Source organism: Mastigoproctus giganteus, chromosome 5, assembly GCF_048544385.1.
Source record: "Mastigoproctus giganteus isolate SK-2022 chromosome 5, ASM4854438v1, whole genome shotgun sequence".
NCBI lineage: Eukaryota > Metazoa > Arthropoda > Arachnida > Uropygi > Thelyphonidae > Mastigoproctus > Mastigoproctus giganteus.
In genome coordinates, this window is record NC_143579.1 from 15,333,354 (window position 1) to 15,360,216 (window position 26,863).

General features: G+C 34.9%; 1 protein-coding gene across 3 annotated transcripts in view; it reads left to right on the plus strand.

Moving 5' to 3' along the window:
• The window catches only part of LOC150085198 (lipoma-preferred partner homolog), a 196,447-nt gene that overhangs the window by 115,944 nt on the left and 53,640 nt on the right, over positions 1–26,863 (plus strand). For 2 of the 3 annotated variants that reach the window (XM_090373083.1, XM_090373084.1), the window contains exons 4-7: positions 7,355–7,598; positions 15,367–15,402; positions 15,678–15,779; positions 20,712–20,779. In XM_090373083.1, coding sequence (XP_090229209.1) covers positions 7,355–7,598; positions 15,367–15,402; positions 15,678–15,779; positions 20,712–20,779 — 450 coding nt within the window. The remainder of the gene's footprint in view (positions 1–7,354; positions 7,599–15,366; positions 15,403–15,677; positions 15,780–20,711; positions 20,780–26,863) is intronic. The other variant, XM_090373085.1, reaches the window with a different exon arrangement.

The window sequence follows — 26,863 nt, forward strand, 5'->3', positions numbered from 1 at the left end:
CTTCCACTTGTTCAGATTACGAACCTAAGGGGGCATAAATTCAAATTGAGGAAAGACAGATGTGTGGAAATTTGCGTTTAGCCAGCGGATAGTTAATTGCTGGAACAAACTTCCATCTGTTGTTTTGGAAGTTGATAGGCTAAATAAATTTAAGGAGAAACTGGACAAACATTTAGGGGGAATTGTTTCATAAATTTTTTTTTTTTTTTTGGCTGATGCTGCATAAGCTCATACATTTGCTTTCTTGCATCACATGCCACTACTACTTGATTACAGTCTAGTTTATATCTACCACAGAAACCTGTGCTGCCTGATAATTTATAGGCATCCCATAGATTATCATTTTTATTCTCTGCTGTGACATGCCATGCCGTTAGTTCATCTGACATCCATTTAGGCCTAAACTTTGAAAAGTATTTCTTAGTTGGTATAAAAAGCCTAGTAGCATCCATGATTAATTCCTTGAATGCTTCATTTAAAATTTGCTGTTGGTAACATCATCAATTGGTCCCACTGTATAGAATTTAAAAACTATCTGAGACCACTGTAGTCACTTTCATGAACACAAAAATCCTTCGCTTTACCTCTGATGGTAGTTACATCTTCAAGTAAATCCCACGTCATTAAACTGTGATCAATGTCACCTAGATCTGCAGTGTTCTTAATGTATGAATAATCACTGTTGGTGACCAGATCAAGATTAGTACTCCCTCTGGTTATTTCTCGAATATGCTGCTGTAGAAAACAGTCATCCAATAAAACTTAGAAGTCTTGCCGTGGGCAAGTGACCAATCCACAAGTTCTAGTCAATATCTGGAAAGTTAAAATCTCCCATTATAAGACATTCTGATATACTGGTCCACTGTATTTCTCTGTACATTTGTTCATTGTACTTATCAGAGTCAATAGGCCCATAACACACTCTTTCCCATTGTCACTCCAAATTGACTCAGCATCGCACTGTCCACCCATGTCTGCTGTGCCTTAGATTTTGTGTTTCTTAACTATCAGCATAATCGTTATACCTATGTGTCCTTTCTGTATACAAAGGGTACTAGGAAAGTTTTGCAATATGACGCAACAATGAATCACAGGAAGCTGCTTGTTGCTGCATGTTGAGACATGTTCATACGTGCATAGTAGCCGCTGCGCCAAGTCGATGGGCTCAGTTATTCATTAGTAGTGAGAGTGTAAAGTGCTTGCGATGGCATCGTGGTCACGAAATGAGCTAAGGACAGTTTTGCGGTATAATTTCGTGCGTGGTTTAGAACCACCAAATATGGAGGATGCGGAAAGGTCAGGGAATTACCACCGCATATTCGTGGAGCAATATGGCCTTAGTTGCTAATGCTCCTAAAAACCAAATAACAAATGCGAAGCGCTCTGGTAATAGTGAGTAGTATTGTCCTTTGCATGTGTACTACACAGTTTATATGTTATTCTGATATTGCTGCTACTCATATAGCAATACATGGCCATTTGTCCTTGTTAATAAACTGTTAACCTCAGCCCATCTCATTAATATTTTTAGGTCTTGTTGCAGTAGCATATCCTGATTACTGTCATTAACCACATTAATTGTAATTAATTACTGCCAACCTTTGTATCATTTGCGGATTTAGATATTAAGTCTGATATGCCTTCATCAATATCATAAACACATAAACAAGTACAGAAAAACAACACTGGGCCCAGCACTATTAATATGAGTCCAAGAAAAGCAATGCCCATTGATAACTTCTCTTTGTCTTCCCCCACTTAACCATCCCTCTATCTATAGTAGTAACTTACAAGTAATGCCACACTACAATTTGTACAGCAGTGTTTTATGTGCAACAATACAAAGGGTACTAGGAAAGTTTTGCAATATGACGCAACAATGAATCACAGGAAACTGCTTGTTGCTGCATGTTGAGACATGTTCATATGTGCATAGTAGCCGACGCGCCAAGTCGATGGGCTCAGTTATTCATTAGTAGTGAGATTGTAAAGTGCTTGCGATGGCATCGTGATCACGAAATGAGATAAGGACAGTTTTGCGGTATAATTTCGTGCGTGGTTTAACCATAGACCAGTGCTTAGAAGAAATGACTCTTGCACTAGATGATGATTGTCCACATCGTACAACGATATTCAGGTGGTATAGAGAATTCCAAAGGGGAAATTTCACTCTGGGGATTCTGAGAGGCCGGGAAGGCCACGAACGTCAGTTACGGAGGAAAACGTTACTGCTGTGAGGAAAATGCTTGACGAAAACAGGCGAGTGACCTACCAACAGATAGAGGATACTTTGGGCCTAAATGCACCAGCAATTCGTTCGATTCTGCAAGATCATTTGCACGTGATGAAACTTTGTTCTCTCTGGGTGCCGCATCAACTGACTGAAGAGCAGATGACACGACGTGTGACTTGGTGCCGGGAGATGTTAAAAAAGTTTGATAAGGGACAATCTCGGTATGTGAACAACATCGTGACAGGTGACGAGACTTGGCTGTACTATTACGATCTGCCGACCAAGGCTCAAAACAAAGTTTGGGTCTTTGATGATGACGACACACCCGTAATTGTCAGAAAATCCCGATCTGTAAAGAAGAAAATGATAGCTGTATTTTTCAAATCGAGTGGAATTGTGGAACGTGTTGTTTTGGACATGCAGAAGACAGTCACAGCTAAGTGGCATACTGAACAATGCCTGCCTAAAGTCATTGGATCTATGAAGAACCTGCGGCCAAAGTCAAGAATGGACACCTGGTACCTCCATCACGAAAATGCTCCAGCTCACCGCGCCAAAGCCTGCACCGAATATTTGACCACGACAGAACTGAAACTTCTCGAGCACCCTCCCTACAGTCCAGACCTTGCTCCCTGCGACTTTGCACTGTTCCCGCATGTGAAAATGAAGCTAAAAGGGAGGCGGTTTTCCAGTGATGAGGACCTTCTACGGGCTTGGGACAACGAGTGTGTGCTTTACTCCCTAGTGAAACTTGGCAGAACTGGTTTAAAGATTGGTTTCGGAGGATGGAGAGGTGTATTGAATGTAGAGGAAATTACTTTGAAAAAATTAAATAAACAAAGCTGTATTGCAAACTTTCCTAGTACCCTTTGTACATTGTACTTTCCATATTCAAATTCTGCATTCCTTATATCTGTGTAACACCACGTCTCTGATGTCCCAATAGTGTCCCCATTTGATGTCTTGACCAGCACTTCAGATTCGTCCAATTTATTTATTATGCTCCTGGCATTGGTGTAAGTGCAAGTATAAAATCACCAAATTGTTCAAATATAAATATAAATTCTTCAGAATAAATGCTTGAAATTCATCCAGTTAATTTACTGTGCTCCTAGAATTGGTGTAAATGCAAGTACAGTGGTACCTCGATATACGAGTGCCCTAATATACGAGTGTTTTGAGATACGAGCCGCCGAGCGAGCGATATTTTGCTTTGAGATGAGAGCAAGATTTGAGATACGAGGAATCGCACACTACACCGCTGCACACGACCCCAACGTGCGGGGCGCATGTTGGGGTTGTGTGCAGCGTCTAACAGTTTCTCCCACCTCAGACTAGACCTCAGTCTGTGTGCTTGTTTCCCTCGTTTTCGTAGCATTTTTGATAAGTTGGGTTCGCGTTTTTTGCTTTTTGTACATTTACAAAACATTATCGAATTTATTTTTATAACCATGGGTCCGAAGAAGAAGATGATGTCTATTGAATTAAAGCGTGAAATCATAGAAAAACATGAGCAAGGTGTGCGAGTAATTGACTTGGCGAGGATGTACGGGCGTGGCACATCAATGATATGTACTGTGCTTAAACAGAAGAAGTTGATAAAGGGTATAACGCCAGCCAAGGGCGTTACAATAATTTCTAAGCTCCGGACCTCTCTCCATGAGAAAATGGAGAAACTACTGATGGTGTGGGTGACAGAGAAGCAGCTTCAAGGAGGATTCTTAACACAAAGTATCATATGTGAGAAGGCACGAGCGATTTACGGTCATTTGCTGAAGCAGATCCCACACACTTCCACAAACGAGGAATCGGAAGACTCGTTTAAAGCCAGTCGGGGCTGGTTTGACAACTTTAGGAAAAGGACCGGCATTCACTCCGTCGTCAGGCATGGTGAGGCAGCAAGTTCGGATGTGAAGGCAGCTGAGGTTTACATCAAAATGTTTTCCGAACTGATAGAAGCCAAAGGATACATCCCTCAGCAAGTCTTCAACTGTGACGAGACAGGGCTTTTCTGGAAAAGGATTCCGAATAGGACTTACATAACGGCAGAGGAGAAGACGATGCCAGGTCACAAACCCATGAAGGATAGATTAACTCTAGCACTTTGCGCCAATGCGAGTGGCGACTGCAAAATCAAGCCTCTGCTAGTATACCATTCAGAAAATCCCAGAGCCTTTAAGTCACATAAGATTTTAAAAGAAAAACTACAAGTTATGTGGAGGGCAAATCCGAAGGCATGGGTCACCAGGAAATTTTTTGTGGAGTGGATAAACCTGGTGTTTGGCCCTTCTGTTAAAAAATATCTACAGGAAAACAACCTACCCATGCAAGTCCTTCTCGTCCTCGACAATGCCCCTGCTCACCCAACAAATCTCGAAGATGATTTACTCGAAGAGTTCAAGTTTATAAAGGTTCTCTATCTACCACCCAACACCACTCCTATCCTGCAGCCCATGGATCAGCAGGTGATTTCTAATTTTAAGAAGTTGTACACCAAGCACATTTTTCGGCGCTGCTTTGAAGTGACAGAGAACACAAACCTTACCCTTCGAGAGTTCTGGAAGGACCACTTTAACATCATGATATGCCTAAGAATTATTGATCAGGCCTGGCTGGGTGTTACAACGAGGACCTTAATATCTGCATGGAAGAAGCTGTGGCCTGAGGCTGTAGCTGAAAGGGCTTTTGAAGGATTGGAACCCGAAGTGTCAGTGGTAGAGGAGATTGTTTCTCTGGGAAAATCCATGGGGGTCTGGAGGTGGATGAGAGAGATGTGAACGAACTTGTCGAGGAACAGACTCAGGAGTTGACAACCGAGGAGTTACACGATCTACATTCGCAGCAGCATATGGTGGTTCAACGAAAAATTAGTTTTGAAGAGGAGCCAGAGATGAAGAAGGTTCAAGAAATATAAAGGAGATCTTGGGAATGTGGAGAAAGTTGTAGAGTTCGTGGATAAAAATCACCCTGAAAAAGTTGCAACTGGTCGTGCATCGGAGTTGTTCAACGAAACTTGCCTAACACATTTCCGCAATATCCTGAAAGGGAGGAAGAAACAAACCTCCTTGGACAGTTTTTTTAAACGATCTGCAGGTGAAAATGAGCAAAGCGTGACAAAAAAAGCGAAGACCAATGACAAAAATTATACGCTTCCGTAAGCACTTCACCTTTTCTTTTATTATGTTTCTATAGAATATGTATTTATTATTTATAAATAAATGTTTCTTCTTGTAAATACATTTTTCTTATTCAAAAACACTTAACAAAAACAACTGAGGTGGTTTTTTGGGAGCTGGAACGGATTAATGGCATTTCAATTAATTTCAGTGGGGAAAATTGCTTTGAGATACGACCAATTTGACATACGAGCAAGGTTACGGAACGAATTAAACTCGTATGTCGAGGTACCACTGTATACATACACCTGTTCTTACTCTTAGTTACCCTAACACAGCCTATGGATTTGCTTGTTCAATGATGGTTCCCAGCAGTCCTTGAAATCCTGGCACCTTGCTTTCCCGGCTGCTGCTCATTCCAATAGAAGCAGTGCAAGAATCACTTTCACCACTGCCTGTGGCTATTGTTAATCTGTTTGTGTATCCCTCCCCCCATGCTAGCTGTTTTCCGACCCACCTAACACTGCTTCTATAGCATCAGCAAATATTCTTGCACCTTTTCTTATAAGAGTATTCCATCCCTGTAGAAATAGACTCTCCCGTTAACAAGCTGAGACCATGCTGAGAAAATTCTACCCCTCGATCCTTGCACAATATCTCCATGGCTGAATTGATTTACAAGACTCTCATCATTTGATCTCTCTTGTAACAACTTTGGCATGTTCCAGGGTCCAGTTTGAAGGTTGGATGCAATTTTCAACTCTCTCCACTGTGTGCGCTTGAGATTCCAAAGTAGAAGTCTTAGCAAAGATCAGTTGTACTATTGATATCTGTTCAAGGAGTCCTTCAGAACTCCTTAAACAGTGACTTTCAGTCTGTAATACCTGGACTTGTTTGAAGAACAGATTTTTACTTCTTAAAATATCCATTTCCTCGGGAGAATACTTCCAGTAGAGGAAACAACTCTGAAAGAGCCAGCCACAACAGTAGAACAGTCATTTAGATCATTAGTTTTCCTTTGTTCAGCCAGAGTACAGGATTATAGTCTTTTCGTATCCTGAAGAGCAGGGTACCCATTGCAGAAGATTCAGTAAATCCATATTATCTCAGGAGAAATAATATTAGAGATAAAATGTGATACGTTATATGACTCACAATTTTAAGTAGCCCATAGGTTAATCTCATTTCTGGAATTTCTCTAGTCAGTGAAAATAGTACTATAGAGGCACATAACTAATTAATTTGTTTTATATACATGTGTTTGGTGAGATTACAAAGAGGTAGTTCATCAATTAATTAGATAAGATTTGACTTTAGTTTAATTCCATTAAACATAATTCAGAATTATACCTAATTAGAAATAGTTACCTTAATTTCATTTTCCTGTATACCTTAAAATTATTAAATCGTTGAATTTAATAATTAGCAGTATATAGGAAATTAAGATCTAGTTTTTGGTAGTAATTTTAGTTTTTGATTTAAATTTATTTAGAAACTGCTTTCTAAAATTACTTGATTTCAAGAACACTGCCAGCTAGTGGGTACTGCACAGAGTTAGGAAATTTGTAGATGGGAGGACTTTCTTTATGGTTCAAATAAACTATAAATTTGTTCTTGTGAAAAAGTGTTGTATTGCATTTTACCACTGTCATATACAAATCTTTTTATTATATTTTATTTGATCCTGTTCCACAAATTTTGCCTATACTGAAAAATTGAGTCACATAGGAAATCAAAATGGTTTGCAACAAGCTTTTGTACTTTCCAAAACATTCCTTCTAATTCAGTGCAGTGTAATGGATAATGTGTATATTAAAAGCTCTGTGATAGATATATAGGAAATTTACTCAGTCTCAGTCCATGATAGTTAATTAAGTATGCATTAGTGCATCCAATTTAAATTGATTGGTCTCTGATTATGAAAAATTATAATTTCTTGAAAACACTTGATGAAATGATTACTCATGACTTCATGTTTATTTAATTTACATTATTATTCATGTAGAGTACTTATGATACAAGTTCTATCTATGAACCAATTACACCCCGCCCACCAAGCCAAATGTCAACTCGTTCTACATATAGTACTGGAAGTGGTGGTTCTTCACTGTATTCTTCATACTATCCAGCTGTTGGGCGAGGGAAAGGCAACATGAGTCGAGGTGCAACAGGAAAGGAAGCAGAAGTGGACCATTTAACTGATCTTTTAGTACAAAGTATGGAGAATTCTAGTGATCCAGAATTCTTTGGTAAGTTAAATATCCATTTCTTTTAATGTAGCAAGTCTTGGATATTTTAAAGTGGTGCATTTAGATCTAGTAAAAGACTATACAAGGTAATAAATCACTTTCAGTGCTGACATTCAAGTATAAATTACTTAGGGATTAATAGCAATAATATTTAAATAATGCCATTTATCGATAAAAATATCATACTTTATATTGCCATTAATTTATTATATTTAAGTAAGATTTAAAAAAGAAGACACTTTTCCACATGAAGTATTTAAATTAATTTACTGGTATGCAAAGGACGTGAGATACAGTTAAAATTCCAACAACAAAATAAAATCAGCTACGTTTCTGTCTTCAGGCTAGGTTTTGGGAGGAGTACTACAACTTGACCCTGTGAGACCAAACTGTCTGGAGAGACTAGACTGTATCACACTGAGGAATGCCACTTGGAGAAATGTTTGAAGTCTAATTTTATTTAGTTGTTGGAATTGTTTAGGGTCTAATTGTACCAAATGTCCTTTACATCCTAATAAACTAATTAAATACTTCGTGTGGAAAAGTTCCTTCTTTTAAATCTTATTTGGTAGTACACTAGGTAATAACCAGGTTCCAAAACTTAATAATCCTTCCAAAATTTAATTATTATGTTTAAGTTTACTAGTGATTACTGTATAGTTATGGAAAAATTAGTCTGATGTCTGTATAACTGGTAGAGATAGCAGAAGGTGGCCAACATATTAAACTGAAAGAATTTATTTTGATAAATGAAACAAAATATAATTAATGGTGATGTAAAATATAACAAATTTTGGAAACTAATTGCAAAAAAAAAAAAAAAAAAAAAAAAGAGAGAGAGAGAATTGTACAAATTTTTGTAGAATTAAGGTAAAACTATTCCTTTCTCTTTTACTGTTATAAGTATATAATTAGGAAAAAATAAACTTAAATGCTGTGCTTCTGAAATTGATATCTGTAGTTGTAGTAGCTTACCCCCAAACCTCCAGTCTGATTAATGATCATCGGTATGGATTCCATCAATGCTAATGGGCGATTTTATGGCATATGTGGTTCAGTTTTGGTCAAGGTTCCTTCAAAAAGTTTGGGGAAGCTCCAGTGGTTGTGCTAGACATTTCAGAGATGGTTGATTGATTTTGGTATAAAGATGCAAGGAACCATTATCCTCTGATTCTGGCATGAATTAACTCTTGAGCAAAATTTTTAAGTTTAATACCAAGGGCCCTCAAATTCAGTTTCGCTGATCTAAAACTGGCCAGATATGTTATGGTGATTGCACCATACCAGAAATCCTGGGGGGGGGGATTAAAAATGTTAGCTGAACAAACTTGACCAAACTGGCACACAGCACAAAAGATGAATGATGCAGTGGAGGGATAGGATGCATAGGTGAACAGCTGTCTGTTAGCTGAATTCTTCTAATGTGGTTTAGAGATAGAACACATTAGGCCAGGCTTGCTAACTTACACCTGACTTCAGTGGATATACCTTTCAATATATATTTCAATATATTTAATAATAATAATTAAATTCTTTATTCATAAAATTTGTCCAAGGATTACAAATTTTACAAGGATTCCCGTTACAGGCATCCAGAGGAATCTAACAATCTAATTGGAGACATTATATATATATATACTTATATAAAAACTGCTAAAACATAGAAAAACTGCATAGGATGCATAGAACATCTCTATAATACATAGATCACGATGAATATATTGCTTTCTCCAACATAAAATTAACCTAATATTGCTTTCTCCAACATAAAATTAAAATTAACCAACATAAAATTAACCTCTGAGATAATTGCATTTGAACTGATTCTTCTGAGATATATAATTTCAATATGTATTTCAATGGATATATCACATTAAAAAAACTAATGAAATTAGACAAATCTATTTTCCTTTTCCATTAAAGCACTATGGTTAGAGTCCTTGAACCACATGAATAATTATAGTTGACCATCAAACAGGCAAGCCAAAAAAAATTCACACAGCCATTCCCTCTAAATGTTTGTCCAGTTCCTCCTTAAATTTATTTAACCTATCAACTTCCACGACAGATGGAAGTTTGTTCCAGTAATTAACCACCCCTGGCTAAAGGAAAATTTCCACACATCTATTTTACATCTGTCTTTCCTTAAATTTTATATGTTAAAATTGTTCTTTTATATGCTACATGTCTGCTTGTGTAACTTTTTTAATGCTTCTGCTTCTGCTTTGTTGAAAGAGGGGCTTGTAACACTTTCAATAAAACATCGTTCAAACAGCTCTGGATGATTGAAAACAGTGACTGTGAAATATTGCCAAACTGTTTAACACATTTTCTGCCACCTAAATGTGAGAGAACTTATTTGTTATATCATAATTTTTTCAATATTAAAAAAAAAATCAACATTCTGACATTCCCACATTCCAAAAATTTGTACATAATAGGTTAAAAATTAAAAGTTTGGAATACTAAAAGCAAACACTTACTTTTCTGCTGAGCTGTAAATCAGAACAAATCTTAAAATTTTCTAAAAAAAGTTTATTCTTGTACATAAACTAACATCAAAATGAGCAAAGAAAATAAAAACTGGTATGTGCCAAGTCTGTATTTCAATCAGCGTGCCAATACTAAGTAGCTATTAATTTCACGTTCCTTAACATTTATGGCACTTGTTGGTTGACTGCTTAAGAATGAACGAATTTGAGGGCCCTTGGTATTAAACTTAAAAATTTTGCTCAAGAGTTAATTCATGCCAGAATCAGAGGATAATGGTTCTATTTACTTATAGAAACACCAGAAGGAATGTAGATGCAAAAAATTCATTGTTTGTCAACAGCCTGAGCAGGATCATCAACAGTCAAACCGTCATTAATGATTGGACCAATTTTTTTCATCTCCTTCCTTCTGGTGTTTCTATAAGTAAATAAGTCTTTGCCAAAGATTTCTTGTAATCTGCCTTTGCTTGCTTGACCTTCTTTGTGACTTGATTACAGACTAGTTTATATCTACCATAGTCTTCTGTGTTGCCTGATAATTTATATGCATCACATGCACTTCTTCTCTGCCACAAGTTTCATCAGTTCATCTGACTTCGATTTAGGTTTATACCTTAAAGAGTATTTCTTAGGTAGTATGAAAAGCCTAGTAGCTTTCAAGATTAATTCTTTGAATGCTTCCCATTTAGAATTTGCTTATTGTAACGTCATGAGTTGGTTCCACTGTATAGAATTTAATGTCTGAGACCACTGTGGTCACCTTTATGAAAGCAATAACCATTTCCTTTATCCCTGATGATAGTTACATCTTTAAGTAAATCCCACATCACTACACTATGATTACCACCACCTAGTGGTTACTTTATTGCAGATTCTTATTGCATGAAAAATCACTGCTGATGGTCTGATCAAGAGTACTACTCCCTCTGGTTGCCTCTCAAACATGCTGCTGTAGAAAACAGTCATCCAATAAATCCATGAAAGTCTTACTAGTCTGTGAGTGACAAACTCGCAGGTTCCAGTCATGATCTGGAAAGTTAATATCCCCATTATAAGACATTCTGATTTACTGGCTCACTATATTTCTCTGTACAACTGTTCATTCTACTCATGATTCAATTCCTATAGCACACTCCTACTCTCATATTTGCTTTCCCAGTGCTTATGTCACACTAAATTGACCCCAACATTGCACTAGCCACTGATGTCAACTGAATGCACTGCCTTAGATTTTGTGCTTACGCAGCATCGGCCAAAAAAAACTATGACGTTATTTAGTGCAATTGCATCATTACTACATAGTTTAATTTTAAGACAAATCAAAGTTTGTATGTTAAGCATCAATACTATAATATCTCATTTTGTAAAATCACACAATATGAAGTGTAATAGTGGCATAATGTATAAATTTTGGTTTATCTTGAAATTCAGTTGTAGTAATGAAGTAATTTCAGTAATCAGTTCATGGTTTGAATTTCAGTGGGCCCTTTCTCTTCCAAACCAGTCTGAACACATGCTTCAATTGGTTAGCATCCTTTTACTGTCCAGCTCTGAACTCACAGAACCAACTTTTCTTCTTCCTCTTTAATTCCTTCAACTTACTTTTTCTGGAACAACCTCGCTTCACATGTATTTTCTGAAAATTGCAATGTTTAGAAATTCAATTGTTATGTCAACAAGTATCTTCTTTCTTTCATCTTCTCAACCTTCAGGCCATGAATAGTACTAAGTACTATAGATTCTAATACCTTTCATGCTTGGGGTTTTCATTATAAAAAAAAAAAAACTTTTCCATTAAAATTTTAATTTCATTCTTTGTCTCTAGTTAATTGGCACTTAGGTGTTCTAGTCTGTGTTGCATAAAATATGTAGAATACATAAAACAGGATAAGTTGCAATCTGTGTTAGAAGGGGGTTCCTCCATCCCCCCATACTTTTTTGACAGAAAGCTAATAATCTTCATTAAGATGTCAAATAAATACAACGTTGTATTTAAGAAGGCACATATGTAAGGTTTTCCATGTATTTTTAAATCTGGAATTAATAATATAGTTTAGTAAATAATTTAATAAACTATTTTGATTAATGTGTGCCACTGAAGTAAAAAAGATTTTGAAGCATATGTTTGCACAGTTGTTTCTGGGTTTAATTAGGCTGTTGGAACTAGTATATTAGAAATACTACTAGTAGAACTTTTAAGTAGGCTGTCAGAACAGTGCAACCACTGAGAAGTTGAAAATAGTGAGAAAAGCCATATGAACACTTTTCCAGTTCCAAACTGGAAATTATATTAAACAGTCACTAATGAAAAGCACTGACTTATGTCCATATCCATTTCATGATCCAAAAGAAGTAAAATTGAGAAACTCGAGGAAAAAGAACTTCTGAATCTCAGACTTCTGATACAAGATATCCTAAAAACAGTTCAGACAAGCTGATGATTCTATAGGCTAGTTATCTTCATGTGTTGTAGTCTGTTGATGTTCTTTTCTTTTCTTTTGGCTTCAACACAGCATTTTCCTTGTCCTCTTAAATGTTATAACTAAAGTTTGAAAATCCAATCATAGCTCTTCAATCAAATTTGGTGTGACACGTAAGTTTGTTACACCAACTGGAAGATTGATATATTAATGGGCAGTTCTGCAAAGGTTGTAATGAGTCTAAAACAAGAGGAGAAGGTTTTGTTCTATTATTCAGTGAGGAAGAACTTTATTGCTGTATGTGACTTCAGGTGCACAAGTTCCCATTGAAAAATGATATTATTATTTTGAATGAAGTAGCACAATTGGTGGTGCATCTTTTTTTAGATTTGAAATTTTTTGTGGACAGGTTTTCAGTTAAAAAAAAAAAAAAAAAAAGTTAAACTGCAGCCATTATCAACCCACTGCAGGATGGAAGCCTCCTCAACATTTCATGTAAATGAGCCATAATCTGCCACGCTGGTCCGGTGTGGGTTGGCAGATCGACCTTATTTAGTAGTCAGGGGCTTGAACCCCAGTCTACTCAAGGAGCATGAGCTACTGCACTCTCGCTCCTGACCACTCGCCTACAGAGGCCTTTCAGGTTTTCAGTGCTGCTCATTATCATTGAAGATAAAGAAATAGTTGAAGAAATAGATGTTTTGTAGTATAAGTTTAGACAATTTCAGTTTGATAATCAGCCAAAAGCTATTTATGAAAGAAGAAAGATTGTTCTGTAGTGGTCCTTGTTTTGGAAATTGACAAATGCAGAAGAAAAGTTGAAATATAATATTATTTCAAATCATTCTTGTAATTTTAACAATTCTTTATAACAATATATGCCACATTATATATAATATAATAATATTGTATAACAAAGATTACTGTGAGGAGATATTTAATCAGCTTGATGGGGGGGTGGGGGAAGAACATGATCCAGATCTCTTTCTGGAGAAACTTAGGGAGTGTTTTTTATAGCCAAGTTTTGGCAGCAGGGCTGCTGTTATAAACTCATTCAGTATTTTGATTCAACATTTCTGAAGAAAGCAAAGACTGCAAGTTTATCTTCCTTGCACCATGCATAATCACCCAGTACTGTCTAACAAGCAATCCAAACAAATTCTCAGTTATAAAAATCATAGGTACACTGATGTTTGTAAATGTACTGTACTGTACTGCACATTTTCTTTGAAATTTAATTTCATGTCTGTATTTTAAAATTATCCTGTTTCCCCCTATGTGCTTTCCTGATAAAAATTATAAAATTTGCTTTTTTTTTTTTTTTTTTTTTTTTTGAAAGTCAAAAGTTTGACAGTAATGAGATAAGCAATGAAACTTTTGAGATATTTACTACAAATTACAACAAAAAACATGTCTGTAGTTGTATTTGTTTACAGCAGCTGTTGAAAACCCTAAAGGAACTTTATGAACACTCTATATATCAGCAGTTCCCAAAATTTTTTTGTTGCGGAACCCTTATACGCTGTTTAAAAAATTACGGAACCCTAACTATATATATATATATATATAAAAATAAAAAAGATAATACGTCCTGATTGGCTGGATCGCGTGAGGCCAAGGCCACACTATAATATACAGGCCATGCTGCTGGTACAGTGATGTCACAGTTAGTAAAAAATGGGCCGCCTACAATAATTTTTAATGTATTTATGCACATTTCCTCAGCTGTCTTGTCAAATTTTTCTCCATTACCTCTCAATTGATTAAAATTGATCTTACTTATTTTGCAGTACATATTTCAGATTCTATAACGAAATGTATTTCATGCATTTAAATAATGAATAACGTAATTTTTTTGTATTTTTCTTGAGTAACTTTTTACATAACTTAAATTCTTTCATTTTTTTTAAAAATACCTACCCATTTTTATGAAACAAGAAAGATATAAAGGGCACCTTGTCTCGCGGAACCCCTGAATTTTATCACGGAACCCTGGGGTTCCGCGGAACACACTTTGGGAACCGCTGCTCTATATTATTAACATTTTTGTGTAGAGATCACAAATCTTTTGAGAATGCACTAATCCAGGGGCAGGAGGAATTTTTATGAGCTTTTGTCACATTGTCACTGTTAGTTGGGCTCAGCTGATTTGTACGTTATTCCATCTCTCTTTGAAAGGCTAGTTTTTATCCAGTGAAAAGAAGCAAACTGGCCATAGAATATATATGGTTTATATTCACATTATATTGATGTCTCATGACCTTCACTGCTTTGGAATAGTATATTATTTTTTGTGTATAGTTCTGAGTAGGATTACTGTGTATAGAGAGAGCGAGAGAGAATAAATAAAAAGAAGTCAGTTGCAATCAGTTTTTAAAATGATTAAATTCATCCTTACATTCAACCTTTACTGTACTGGATATTTTACATACCCCCATCTAGGACTTTTACTAATAACTCTTTAAAGTGTTTTTTTTTTTATTCTTTATGTTTTAGCTAATCTTTAAAAAAAAAACATAATCACATCTGTTAATTTATATAGCTGCTCTCATTGCTTTCATTTTATTAAATTTATTGTTTGTATTTTTGTGTTATAAATGCTTTATTAATAATTAATAGAATTCTTATTAAAAATAGATATGCAATGTTCCCACATGGTTGCTTAAATAATGTTTTGAGCATGGTAATTGGAAGTTATTTTGGAAACCTATTGCACTTTGGGTTTTCTAAATATTTTCTGTCATTTTAAATCATTTTTCTGATATAAAATTTTATGGATAATATGCTGATTAAATGCCCAGTATATTTACTTCATGTGTGCTATAATGGAAAATTTCTTTGTTACTGTGCTGTCAGATGAGGAGGAGGAGGAGGAAGAAATACCTGTTATAGGTAAGCTGCCTGCATTGATGCACTTTACACTGTATTCATATTTGTATATGCCTGTGATATATAAGCACTGAGGGAATTAGACTCTCTTTAGCACAAAAATTCTTCCTAAAAGACATTTGGATGTTTTTACACTTGTGTAATTGCATGCTTTTATAAGCTGTTCAGAAACTAAAGTTATCGCTGTTTCCAGAATGCCTTATTGTCTTTATTTTATTTTTAAATCATGTTATTATTTTTATTTTATTTTTAAATCATGTTCACTGTACCTTTGACAGGAATGTGCTCTAAATGTGGAGAGAAAGTTCTTGGTGAAGGTAGCGGATGCACTGCTATGGATCAGGTGTATCATATTGCTTGTTTTACTTGCCACGTTTGTCGTAAGTAATGCCATGTTTGTCATAACTTTGTTTAAAAGGATATTATAAAATAGATATTAAACTTTATACCTTGGTTTGGCAGTAAGTTTGCTAATCTCATATAATTCTTACAAAGCACAATTTAGGAATGGGTAAATTCTCTTTAACCCAGCAGTGGTTATGCAGGATGTGATGAGTACCTCTCCAAAATAACTACTGCACATTAATTGTTGGGTTGGTGCTAATCTCTGAAACTTTCAGTACCTGCCTAAATATAGTAACACTTTGATGTAGTGTTTCTGAAATCTTGTTATTTAGAAACTTCATGTTGAATAACTAATTATATGAAAAAATATAACTGTGTATTCCCAACTTTTGTAAGAAAAATGTGAAACGAATATGTATTTATAATGAAAATAAATTGTCACTGTACATTGTTCTGAAAAATATGTCCACTCACCACTTTATTAAGAGAATGAAGTGTTGAAATTCAGTGAGAGCCACAATGAAGATCAAGATGCTTCCTTTAAAGAATCCATCAGTGGTGATACACATAAGCTGCAATTTTTCTCATTTTGGGAAGGCTGGTTTGTTTTTAAAGAAGGGCGAGGTGTGTAGCCATTTTGTATTTCTTAAGAATGACATAGTGTTGATAACATTCATAATAGTCCCACCCCCCCCCAGTGTAATTGCTAAATTAAGTGGAATTCCTTTGCTAAAAATTGGGATCATGATGCGTTAGAATTTCTAATGCATTTGAGATTTTCTTTAAATCATCAGAAAAATTTTTTTTGGTAGGGAGGGGGGAAACAACTTGATCACCTTCATTTTTCATATGAATGTTTATAAACCCTGAGTTTTTCTGTGCCTAAACTATCTCCATTAGAATTAAATTGCTCAATTATCTTGCCTGTGTCAACTTCATTAAATCCAGATTTTTTAAAAGAGTGAGAACTGGATATATTCTTACCATGTGTATGTCACATCCAAAAATTTCATTCATACAGCATCTCTTCCCCACCTTTTCTTACTACTGAATGCATCATGAATTGTCAGATTAATAGAATGAACTTATCTATTAGTTCTATTAGTGAAAAGATCTAAACCTCCCAAACACTTCCTCATTCATTTCACAAATATATGTGGTCTCAGCTCTACTCTCAGAGATGTCCATTTTCACTTAGTCTGCTAAACCTGGTGTACTTTTTCTGACAGAATTCCATTTATCAGTTGATTCAACCACTGCTCATCTCGGTTGTCCAAATTATTCGTTGTATGATTCCTTTTGCTTCAAAGGTGGTACTTGTGCATATGTCTGTTCTGATATTCCCTGTCAGCAGGAGCAGGCCATTCCGAGGGTGCAAGGGGTGCACCGCACCTGGGCGGCAACGTTCAAGGGGCACCTGAAAACCTGAAACTTACATTTCTTGTTTCTTCATACACCTATGAAGAAAATTTTAAAGGGGGGAGCAAAATTTCAATTTGCACCCAGACACCACATACCCTAGGGACGTCCCTGCCTGTCAGAGACTTGGTAATTTGGAATCTCCTCTTTTCGATCTTCTATGGCTTAAAATCTCTCTAACGCATTCTATCAGATTCATCTGTTGCCTCTATCATTCTCCGAACTCCACTAATCACTTAGAATTCTTTGACTTCCTCTCTTTGAAACTAGACTTTCTCCAGTCTTAACTTTCTTAACAGCGAGGTAACTTTCCTTGATGATTTTAATGTTTGCAAGTCCAATTGGCCTCCATTTTCTAGTCACACGGACCTAGCTGTTCAAGATGCTGAGGCTTTTACAATTACTAGTGACCTTGTACAGATTGTTGATTTACCTACTAGCAGTGCTTTTTTTTTTTTTTTGTAAAAAAAAATAGGTGCCGGTACTGATTCTTTGCTATCAGGAAAAATCGAAAATTAAAAGGATATGAAAAGTACTCTAAAATTTTTTTGTTCCTGATATTGTTACTTTAGTAGTAATGTTTTTAGAATAATAACAACAAATTAAGCATATTAACACAGTTTATTAAACATAAATTTATTATTCACGTATATAAAAAAATAAGTAAAAAATAATAACATAAGTAAAAATAATTTCACAATAAAGTTTTTGTAGAATATTCCAAATTTTCATTAAGTTCTCACCGGACACCCTATGCCGACTTCTTTTCTTCCTCTTTGTGTCTCTCTTGCTGAATGACATTTCCGAAGCAGCCATGAATCGGTATATTTTGCTGGATAGAAGCGGGTTAGCAGTGGGCCTACAGTTTTAAGAAATAGTAGTGAAGAAACTGTATTTGTCATCAACGAAGCACTGGTTGGACTGGCGATCAGATTCATTTGTGAAAATCCTCGTTCAGATTCACTCAGTGAAATTTGTATCGTACTCAGAGCGTTTATCAAATGCTTCAATTCTTCCAAAACCTTCTTATCAATTAGGTATCCCCGAATGCATTTAACTGTAACCTAATTGACAATTTTCTAACTTCATTTTTACCAGAATTTAGAAGAATTAATACCTTCGTTGTCCTCGTTTTCTTTCTCTCGTCATCTCTATTGTCACCAGTTCTTAAATTTGAATTTTTATTTTTTTATTTTTTGAAACTGTCCAAAATGACGGTGTGATTTGGATATTCAGGTATTGTGACCATATAAACAGAGATAGGGAAAATTTATGGAAAAATGTGCATAATGCACTTCCGTGAAACAACAGATGATTATTTGTCGGGGTAAAAGAAAATCACTTTTCTAATTCTCGAACAGGATGCTTACAGTTGATTCACAGAGGTGTCTAACCTACGGCCCATGAGAAAAGTGAACTAAAACAGAATTTTAAATTTTGTTAATTATCAAAAAAATTTTCTCATTAAATGTAATTGTGTATTGTACTTAATAAAAGTTTCGAATATTTTCAATTTTACTTTTACATGCAACAAGATATGAAAAATGTAACACACTAAAGAAATCTAACTTTGAATTTTTTTGAATATGGCCACTGTACATGAAAAAGGTTGGACACCACTGCAGTAGAAGGTGTGTGCAGTGGAACTGAACCTTGAACTGCTCACTCTTGACCAGTGTGACTTCTCCGTATGTGGGACAGGTGGTTGGATAGGTTTTACCAGATACCACTAAGTTGGAGAATGGTAATCCCTTTAGCTCTCTTAATTCATGCAGCAGCACTAATTGCCTAAATTTCCTGAAGGCCAGAAATGCGAACAGTGCATATCGAGTTAATTCTCTCCTAATCCATTCGCTATATGAAAATTTTGCTCACTCAACTGAAACTATTTTAAATGTAACTTCCAAGGGGAATTCAAAATAATTCGCTATAAAAGGACATTTGTTAAACAGAGGTCAGACTGAGTAATTTAGAATTATAAAAATGGTTATACAGTTTTATCTAGTAAATATCTTAACAATAGACAGTAAAAAATGCAAATTTAGTTAAATAATTTTAAGCTTATTTGAATAGTAGGTAAACTGTGAAAAAAATTTACAGAATATTACAAATTTCAAAGTGCATTGTATCCAAATATCACACGTCACTGTTAATAAAGGTGCCGGTACGCTGTACCATCCCAAAAAAAATCACTGCCTACTGATACCACACAATCCTAATACCATGCATCCAACATGCTTGATCATTTTCTCACAAACAACCCATCTAAGTACACAATTGAGGTGAGTGGTCCTCTAGCCACCTCAGATCACAACTTGGTGATGGTCTCTTCTCCAATGGAGCCTTTATTTTGTGGCCATTTTCAACCTCATGTTGTCTGGAATTACAAGACTGCAAAATGGGATGATCTGCAAGATTTCTTTTCTTTGGTCAGATTACTGTTTCAAATCTTTTGATGTCAACGTTTGCCCAGATTGTGTCAGTGAAATTATTATTGTAGGAATGAAATCCTTTATTCCACACTTCACCTTATATTAACATAAGCACCTGGAGCTTTCTTAGCATCAGATTTCGAACTCATTCTTTATCTAAACCTTGGTTTTCAAATAAATGTGCTAATGCTGTTCAAGATAAGAATGTTATATATAGTAATTGGCTTGTATCCAAATCTCTAGCTTCATTTTCTGCCTACATCAAAACTTGCAACAGTTGTAAAGCAGTTATTAATCAGTCAAACTAGTTTTCAAACAGGCTAAGAATAGAAAACTTGCTTCTTGTCAAATGGTAGTTGAGCTTTCTGGTCTCCTGCCAAAGATATTGCCAAAACTTTTGCCCATGTCTATTCACACCTCTCTCAAAACCAGATGGTTCTGTTGCCACTTCAACCAAATGGCAACTTCAACCAAGGATGAAACTGACCTTCTAGTATCCTACTTTTCTTTCAACTTGTGTATTGATGATCTTGGAACAACGCTTCCCACCATTCTCATTAAATTCAAGGAGGAACTGGACAAACTTTTAGAGGGAATGGATGTGTGAAATGGTAAATAAATGCTAATGCTAAATAAGCTGCTTTCTTGGATCACCTGCCTCTACTACTACTATTCAAGAATCATATCTGGATAGATTATAGCATGTAGCTGTAGTTTTTTAACTGGCCTAGTCACCTGATCCAAATATTTTATCTCAACACAAAAGCCAGTAATCAGCAATCTGTACTTGTAAAAGATGAGAGCAACAGTAATTGAAATCAAAATATTGGTTATTTTATAAAAATATGCTATAACCTAAGGGAAATTCATTGTATATTAAAATGATATTTTCAGAGTTTGTAGCTAAAATGAATATCCACAAATCTTTACTGTTATATACTAATAATCATAAACAGAAACAGGATGCCAATCGGCAAAAACATTCACATATTGAAATAAGATAATTAACTATAATTTAATTAATTAGTTAATTAGAACAATATAATGAACACATTTTCTTCATACTGTTTTATATATTATTTTCTGTATATTAATTAAGAAATCTGTATTTTTTAGATAAAGAACTACGAGGCAAGCCTTTTTATGCTAAGGATGGTAAACCATTTTGTGAAGAAGATTATTTGGTAATTTTAAAATGTAAATTTCTTAGCTCTTAAAAAATCTTAAAATGGACAATGTAAAAAAAAAAAACAAAAAAAAAAACATTTATATAATGACATTAAAGAGTGGTTTGGAGTTTTTGTGCAGTACAGTGGCATTCTGAAACTGTGCCATAATCTTTTTCAAAATTAATTTATTATAATTTATTAATTAATTTTGTATTTAATTTACATATATTTTACATGGATATATGTTTAGAAACCTCTCTGGTTTAGTATGAGATTGAAAGGATTGTGTAGTTGCATTTCATTTTGTGCAAACCAGTGATGCTAAAGGAGAACCATAGTCATTTATGAATTGCTTTTGGGGATGGTGCATGCATTCCACCATTTAATCTTTAGCTCAATTGGGATGTTTTCTGGGAGCGATCCAGATGAAGCAATACTTCTGGTGCCGATGCAGGATTATGCTGGAGTCATATGCTGGCACAGTGGAAACTATACCATGTACTTATATAGAGCATATATGTATATTGAAACCAGAATGTATAATCCACTGATGAAGAAAGTCTTAACCTTGGAAAACTCTGGAATCTTTATTTTTAGAACATTTTATTATATTTTAATTTATTTGTTTTATCACTTTTATGTAATTTTATTTCAGTTATATTAATTAATTAATTAATATATTCAGTCATTAATTAATGATTGTTTTAGTGACTCAATTACAGTATTAGTGTATCTGAAAAGTTGATACTGTGCATATTTTCACTGCAAGAGTTGATACAGTACAAAATTCCACCTTTTTGCTAATATTTAGATTCTTTGCACAGGGACATTGCACAGTGGCCCAATGCACTTTAACATATAGACTTCCACTCCATCCAAAATTTAAATTTATCTAAAATTATACTGATTTTAATATTATCCAAATTGCTGCATAAAATCTATAAAAAATAGATTAATAAAAAAAAGTTAAGTGATTCCCTCAGTATGCTATGGTTTGGCATATATTTAGTTGGGAGGATGTAAATAAGTTATCTTACTGAGAACTAATTGGTAGTTATACTTTCTAGAAAGATCATACTGGTCCTTTCCCAACTGATAACATTTAGTATTAGTACAGTGTAATTGATAACATTAAGAAGCTAGTAACATTAAACAGGAGAAATTTTTTTTTTTTTTTTTTTTGGATGAAATATAAAAATTAATTTTTATATATTAAAACCAATCTTTATTTGTTATTCAGTACAGTGTGTGTGTGCGTGTGCGCTGTACATACATAACTATAATGTATGTACAGTACCAAATTATAGCAAAACCCATGAATAAATTATGCACATTCTTCAGAAATCGACCTTCAAACACTACTTTCCAATCACAGTATGATCTTGTATATAGCATCCCATGCAAAAATTGTGATGCTGTTTATGTAGGATCTACCATGGGAGTGGCACAGCTTAGAGCAAAGCAACACGAAGCTTCGGTTCGGGCGGGCTGTTCAAATGCTTCGGAACTTTTGTTTCACCCAATAAATGAACGACATTCTTTCGGCTTTAATGAAACAAAAATAATAAATATTCCACGTAACTACCACAAATTACTTATTGCGGAAACCCTAGAGATGAAACTATGTGAAAATTCAATCAATATCCGTAGACCATTCCTATTATCCGACGATTGGTCACTTATACACATGCTGAAGAACAAACATTCCAACATAAGGCAAAAGTTTTGGATTAATTGTGTGTTACTCTTATTCCTGTGAACATGACGCTTCGAAAAGTTCCGATCTGACTTAAGGAATGAAGAGAATAATCGCCCAATATTCATTAAGCTTTTTAGACCCCTAAATTTTAATTTTAATGTCAGTGTACAGCAGGGGTGACCAACAATTCGATCACAATCTACCAGTCGATCGCGGCTTTAATTTCGGTCGATCACGACGATTTTAAATATATATAAAAAATAGATTAGTCAAAATCTAAATGTTATTACAGCAGGCCCTTGTTATAATGTGGTTCGCTTTACGCTGATTCGCTACAATGCTGTTCTTATATTATAACCCATATCTGACTATAACGCTGTCACAAATCACTATAACACTTTTACAGATTGCATTTTTGGCATATTTAACGAAATCGTTTCACTTGATGGGGTCAATAGCTTGAAAATGCATTAAATTGAAAACATTGAAAATGTTTTAATGCATCAATAGCATTAAAACGTTTCCCACGCCGACTTGAGAAATTTCCCACGCTCAGTGAAATTTATCCCACGCTAATTTCTTGCAGTACAGTGACTTGTTACGTAGTTCCGAGATGAAAATTTTAAAAAATGATCAAGTATATTGTTTGTAATATTTGCATTATATGCATTTATCCGATGTCTAGTCATCACTCGGTACAGTGTTAAACATCGTCCATGACGGACTCTTTACTCAAACATTGTATCATAATTAATGCAACCAACACAGTTACATTTCCGAAGAGTTAATAATGGTGGATAAGAATGAAAAAGCAACAATATCTGGATGCAGTACAAGGACTGTAAATATAAGAAAAAGACTGAATTTGAAAATTAAATTAGACGTTTTGAAGCAAATCGATTCCGGTCAACGACAAGTGGATGTGTGCCATATTGACTGGCAAGTTTAACTGTAAGAACAATTATAAAAAATAAAAAATTAATTTTAGCAGCAGGAAAGACGGCTGTTCCACTGCAAGCAACTAGGCTGGCTATTATAATTGAAATGGAGAGACTTCTAAATAATTTTAATGAAGATAATATCCAATGCAGAATTCAGTTAAGTTAAATATTATAAAAAAAAAAAAAAAAAGAGAGAGAGAGAGAGAGAGAGAGATTAGCCTATATGATGATCTGAAGAAAACTCACCTAAAAAAAAAATGTGGAACCGTTTAAAACTTGTAAGGGCTGGTTGAATAGATTTAAAATCCAGGGAGAAGCCGCAAGTGCAGATTAAGGAGCCGAAACTTTCAAAAAAGAACTTATTAAAATTATTGAAGAGGGGTATTATGTGTTATACTTCTCAACAAGTTTTTAACATATATGAAGCAGGACTTTTTTGGGTTTAATTTTGATATGTAAGTAGTTCCACATAATTATATACGTATGTAATGGAATATTTTATATGTACAAATTTTTTTATATTAAATATTTTGACCGACATTTGTGTATCTTTTCACTACCATTTATTATTCATTAGGAAATATCCTATGGCACCGAACGCAATTCACAAATACATATGTTACCTTATGGGAATACGGCACTTGCTTAGCGCAGATTCACTTAGCGCTCTGTTTTTCTGGAACATATTATCAGCATTAAGCGGGGGTCACCTGTATTATTATGTGCCCTACTGCATACGCTTATTACAAATCCATTGAACCACATGACCACTCTTGTCGCTGCGCAGCCGCTTGACTTGTCTAATGAAAATTCACGCAGTTATGTTGAGGAGAGCATAGCGTATGTGTCGAATTCTTATTTGGCTTATTTAATATTAATAACTGGACAGTACTTATACGTTAATTTAATACCCTTTGATTTAAAATGAATACTATGAAAAAGAGTAAAACGTATCATTTTCATCAAGAGTGGTAACTAGAATACTTTTTTATAATGATAAAAGAAAAATGTTGTTATTTGATTTGCAGTGCCTTCCGTGGCTAGACCCAAAAAAGGAAATTTCGAAAGGCACTTCAAAGCGCTCCATGGTAAATACCAATCGGATTTTTTGCCTAATAGTGACCTTAGAAAAAATAAATTAAAAGAACTTAAATCCAGATTATTCGCACAACAAAATTTCTTTGTGACACCTAATTTACAATCTAAAGCAGTAACTGTAGCATCATTTAAAGTGAGTTATTTCTTGCAAAAAAGTGGAAACCATTTTCTGATGGTCAGTTCATCAAAGACGCATATTTAGAAATAACAGATTCTCTTTTTGAAAATTTTAAGAACAAAAATGGAATTAAAAGTGCCATTCAAGATCTGCAATTATCTTGAAATACTGTGATGCGATGCATCAAAAAAATGAGTAGAAATGTGAGCGAACAATTGTGTGCTCATATTGCTAATTGCGTGTCCTTTTCTTTACAACACGTCAGTGATATAGCTCAATTGCTCATTTTCATTCGTATGATGATGATTTTTGATGATTCTGCCTCTAGAGAAGAACTGCTGGGTATGGTTTTGTTAAAAGAAAGAACTAGAGGTCTTGATATATTTAACGCATTCAAAACTTTTATTGAAAAAATTAAATTACCATTATTTAAGCTCGTATGAACACCAACAGATGGAGCTAAAGCAATGACATGGCATCTTAATGGATTCATCGCATTGTGCCAAAAGGATGATGAATTCCCAGATTTTTTGAGTTACCACTGTATCATCCACCAACAAGTGTTAGCCAGCAAAAGATTAAATACTGAAAGTGTTATGGACATAGCTTTCAAAATCGTGAATTCCATCAGAGGACAATCTCTTCAAAGGAGACTGTTCAAAATGCACCTCGATGAAAAAGAACTAGATCTGATATTACACACAGATGTGAAGTGGCTGAGTCGGTTTTTTTTTTTTTTTTTTTTTGTTAGTTGTTGGCGCATCGGCTTCTGTGACCATAATGCACCTCCCCAAGTTTTTGCATTATCTACTCTGATCCAAGCCCGAGGCGGAATATGAACCCACTACCTTCAAGTTGCCGGGCAGGCACTTTATCCACTTGGCTAGTCGGTCTGCCCTGAGTCGGAGTAGGTTTCTACAGAGATTTCGAAATTTGCTGAATGAAATTTTAAAAAAAATTATTGATCAAAGTGATGATTATCAGCAGTTGCAAGATACGGTGTGGTTGTTTGATCTGGCTTTTTTTGGCAGATTTTACCAGTAAATGAAGTGATCTGAATTTAGAATTACAAGGAAAAAATAAAAATGTGGGTGACATGATTAGTAGTATTTCTGCACATAAATATCAATTTTTGGCAATAGCTAAGGATCTCAAAGAAAAAAGTTCGGTCATTTTGCAAATATGCAAGATCATTTGAAAAAGTATCCTGTTTTTGAATTTAATAGTGAGAAATATGTTTCTGAAATTGAGAAAGTTGTGGACGATTTTGAAACCAGATTCAGTGATTTTAAAACAATTGAAGACATCGTTCAGTATATTTCTTGTCCATTTAAGGTCGACTAAGATACGAAACAAATTGCAGAAAAAATCGCTGAGATTTTTCACATGGAGAAAATATTACTTGAAAATGAAATTATTACATTGCAAATCGATATCTTCCTAAAAGCCAAATCATCAGAGAAAGACTTTTGGAAATATGTTTGCCGAGAAAAGTACTGTAAAAAAATTCAGTGAATTTTTAAATTCCTGTTTTGGTTCCACGTGTCTGTGAATTGGCCATTTTGTATTTGAAACAAAACAAACAAAAAAAAGACGAAGAATCGCTCTACTCTTACGGACTTGTATACAGAAGATTCTTTATGGTTGGCCTCATCACAGTGTGTCCCCGATTTTTAAAGCTTGGCAGATGACATGAAGACACAAACTTCACATAAATTAAAAATTTAAATACGTATGATTTTAAAATAAGAATTCTGAATTGTATTGAATTTTAAAATTTATAAACAACATTTTTCAATATGCGTTGATTAACCTTTTTAACCATGTGCAATGAACTTCTTGTGAGATCTTAGATCGCGGCCCATTTTGAAGAAAAAAAGTCGATCACATCACAAGTTAAGTTGGCCAACCCTGATCTACAGGAACGAAGAGAAGAATCACTCCATATTTATTAAGCTTTTTAGACTGTCAAAATTTAATTTAATGTCAATCTATGTAATGGTTTCCTTGCTGGTAGTGGTATGGTGTTTGAAGACAGAGGTTAGATTGAGTGCTCCATACTGAGAATGAAGGCGCCTCAGTAGCCAGGTGGGAAGGAGCAGCAGTTCGTAGCACACACTTCTTGATTAGACTGGGGTTCGAGCCAGTCACCACCAAATATGGAGGATGCGGAAAGGTCAGGGAATGACCACCGCATATCCCGGAGCAATATGGCCTTAGTTGCTACTGCTCCTAAAAACCAA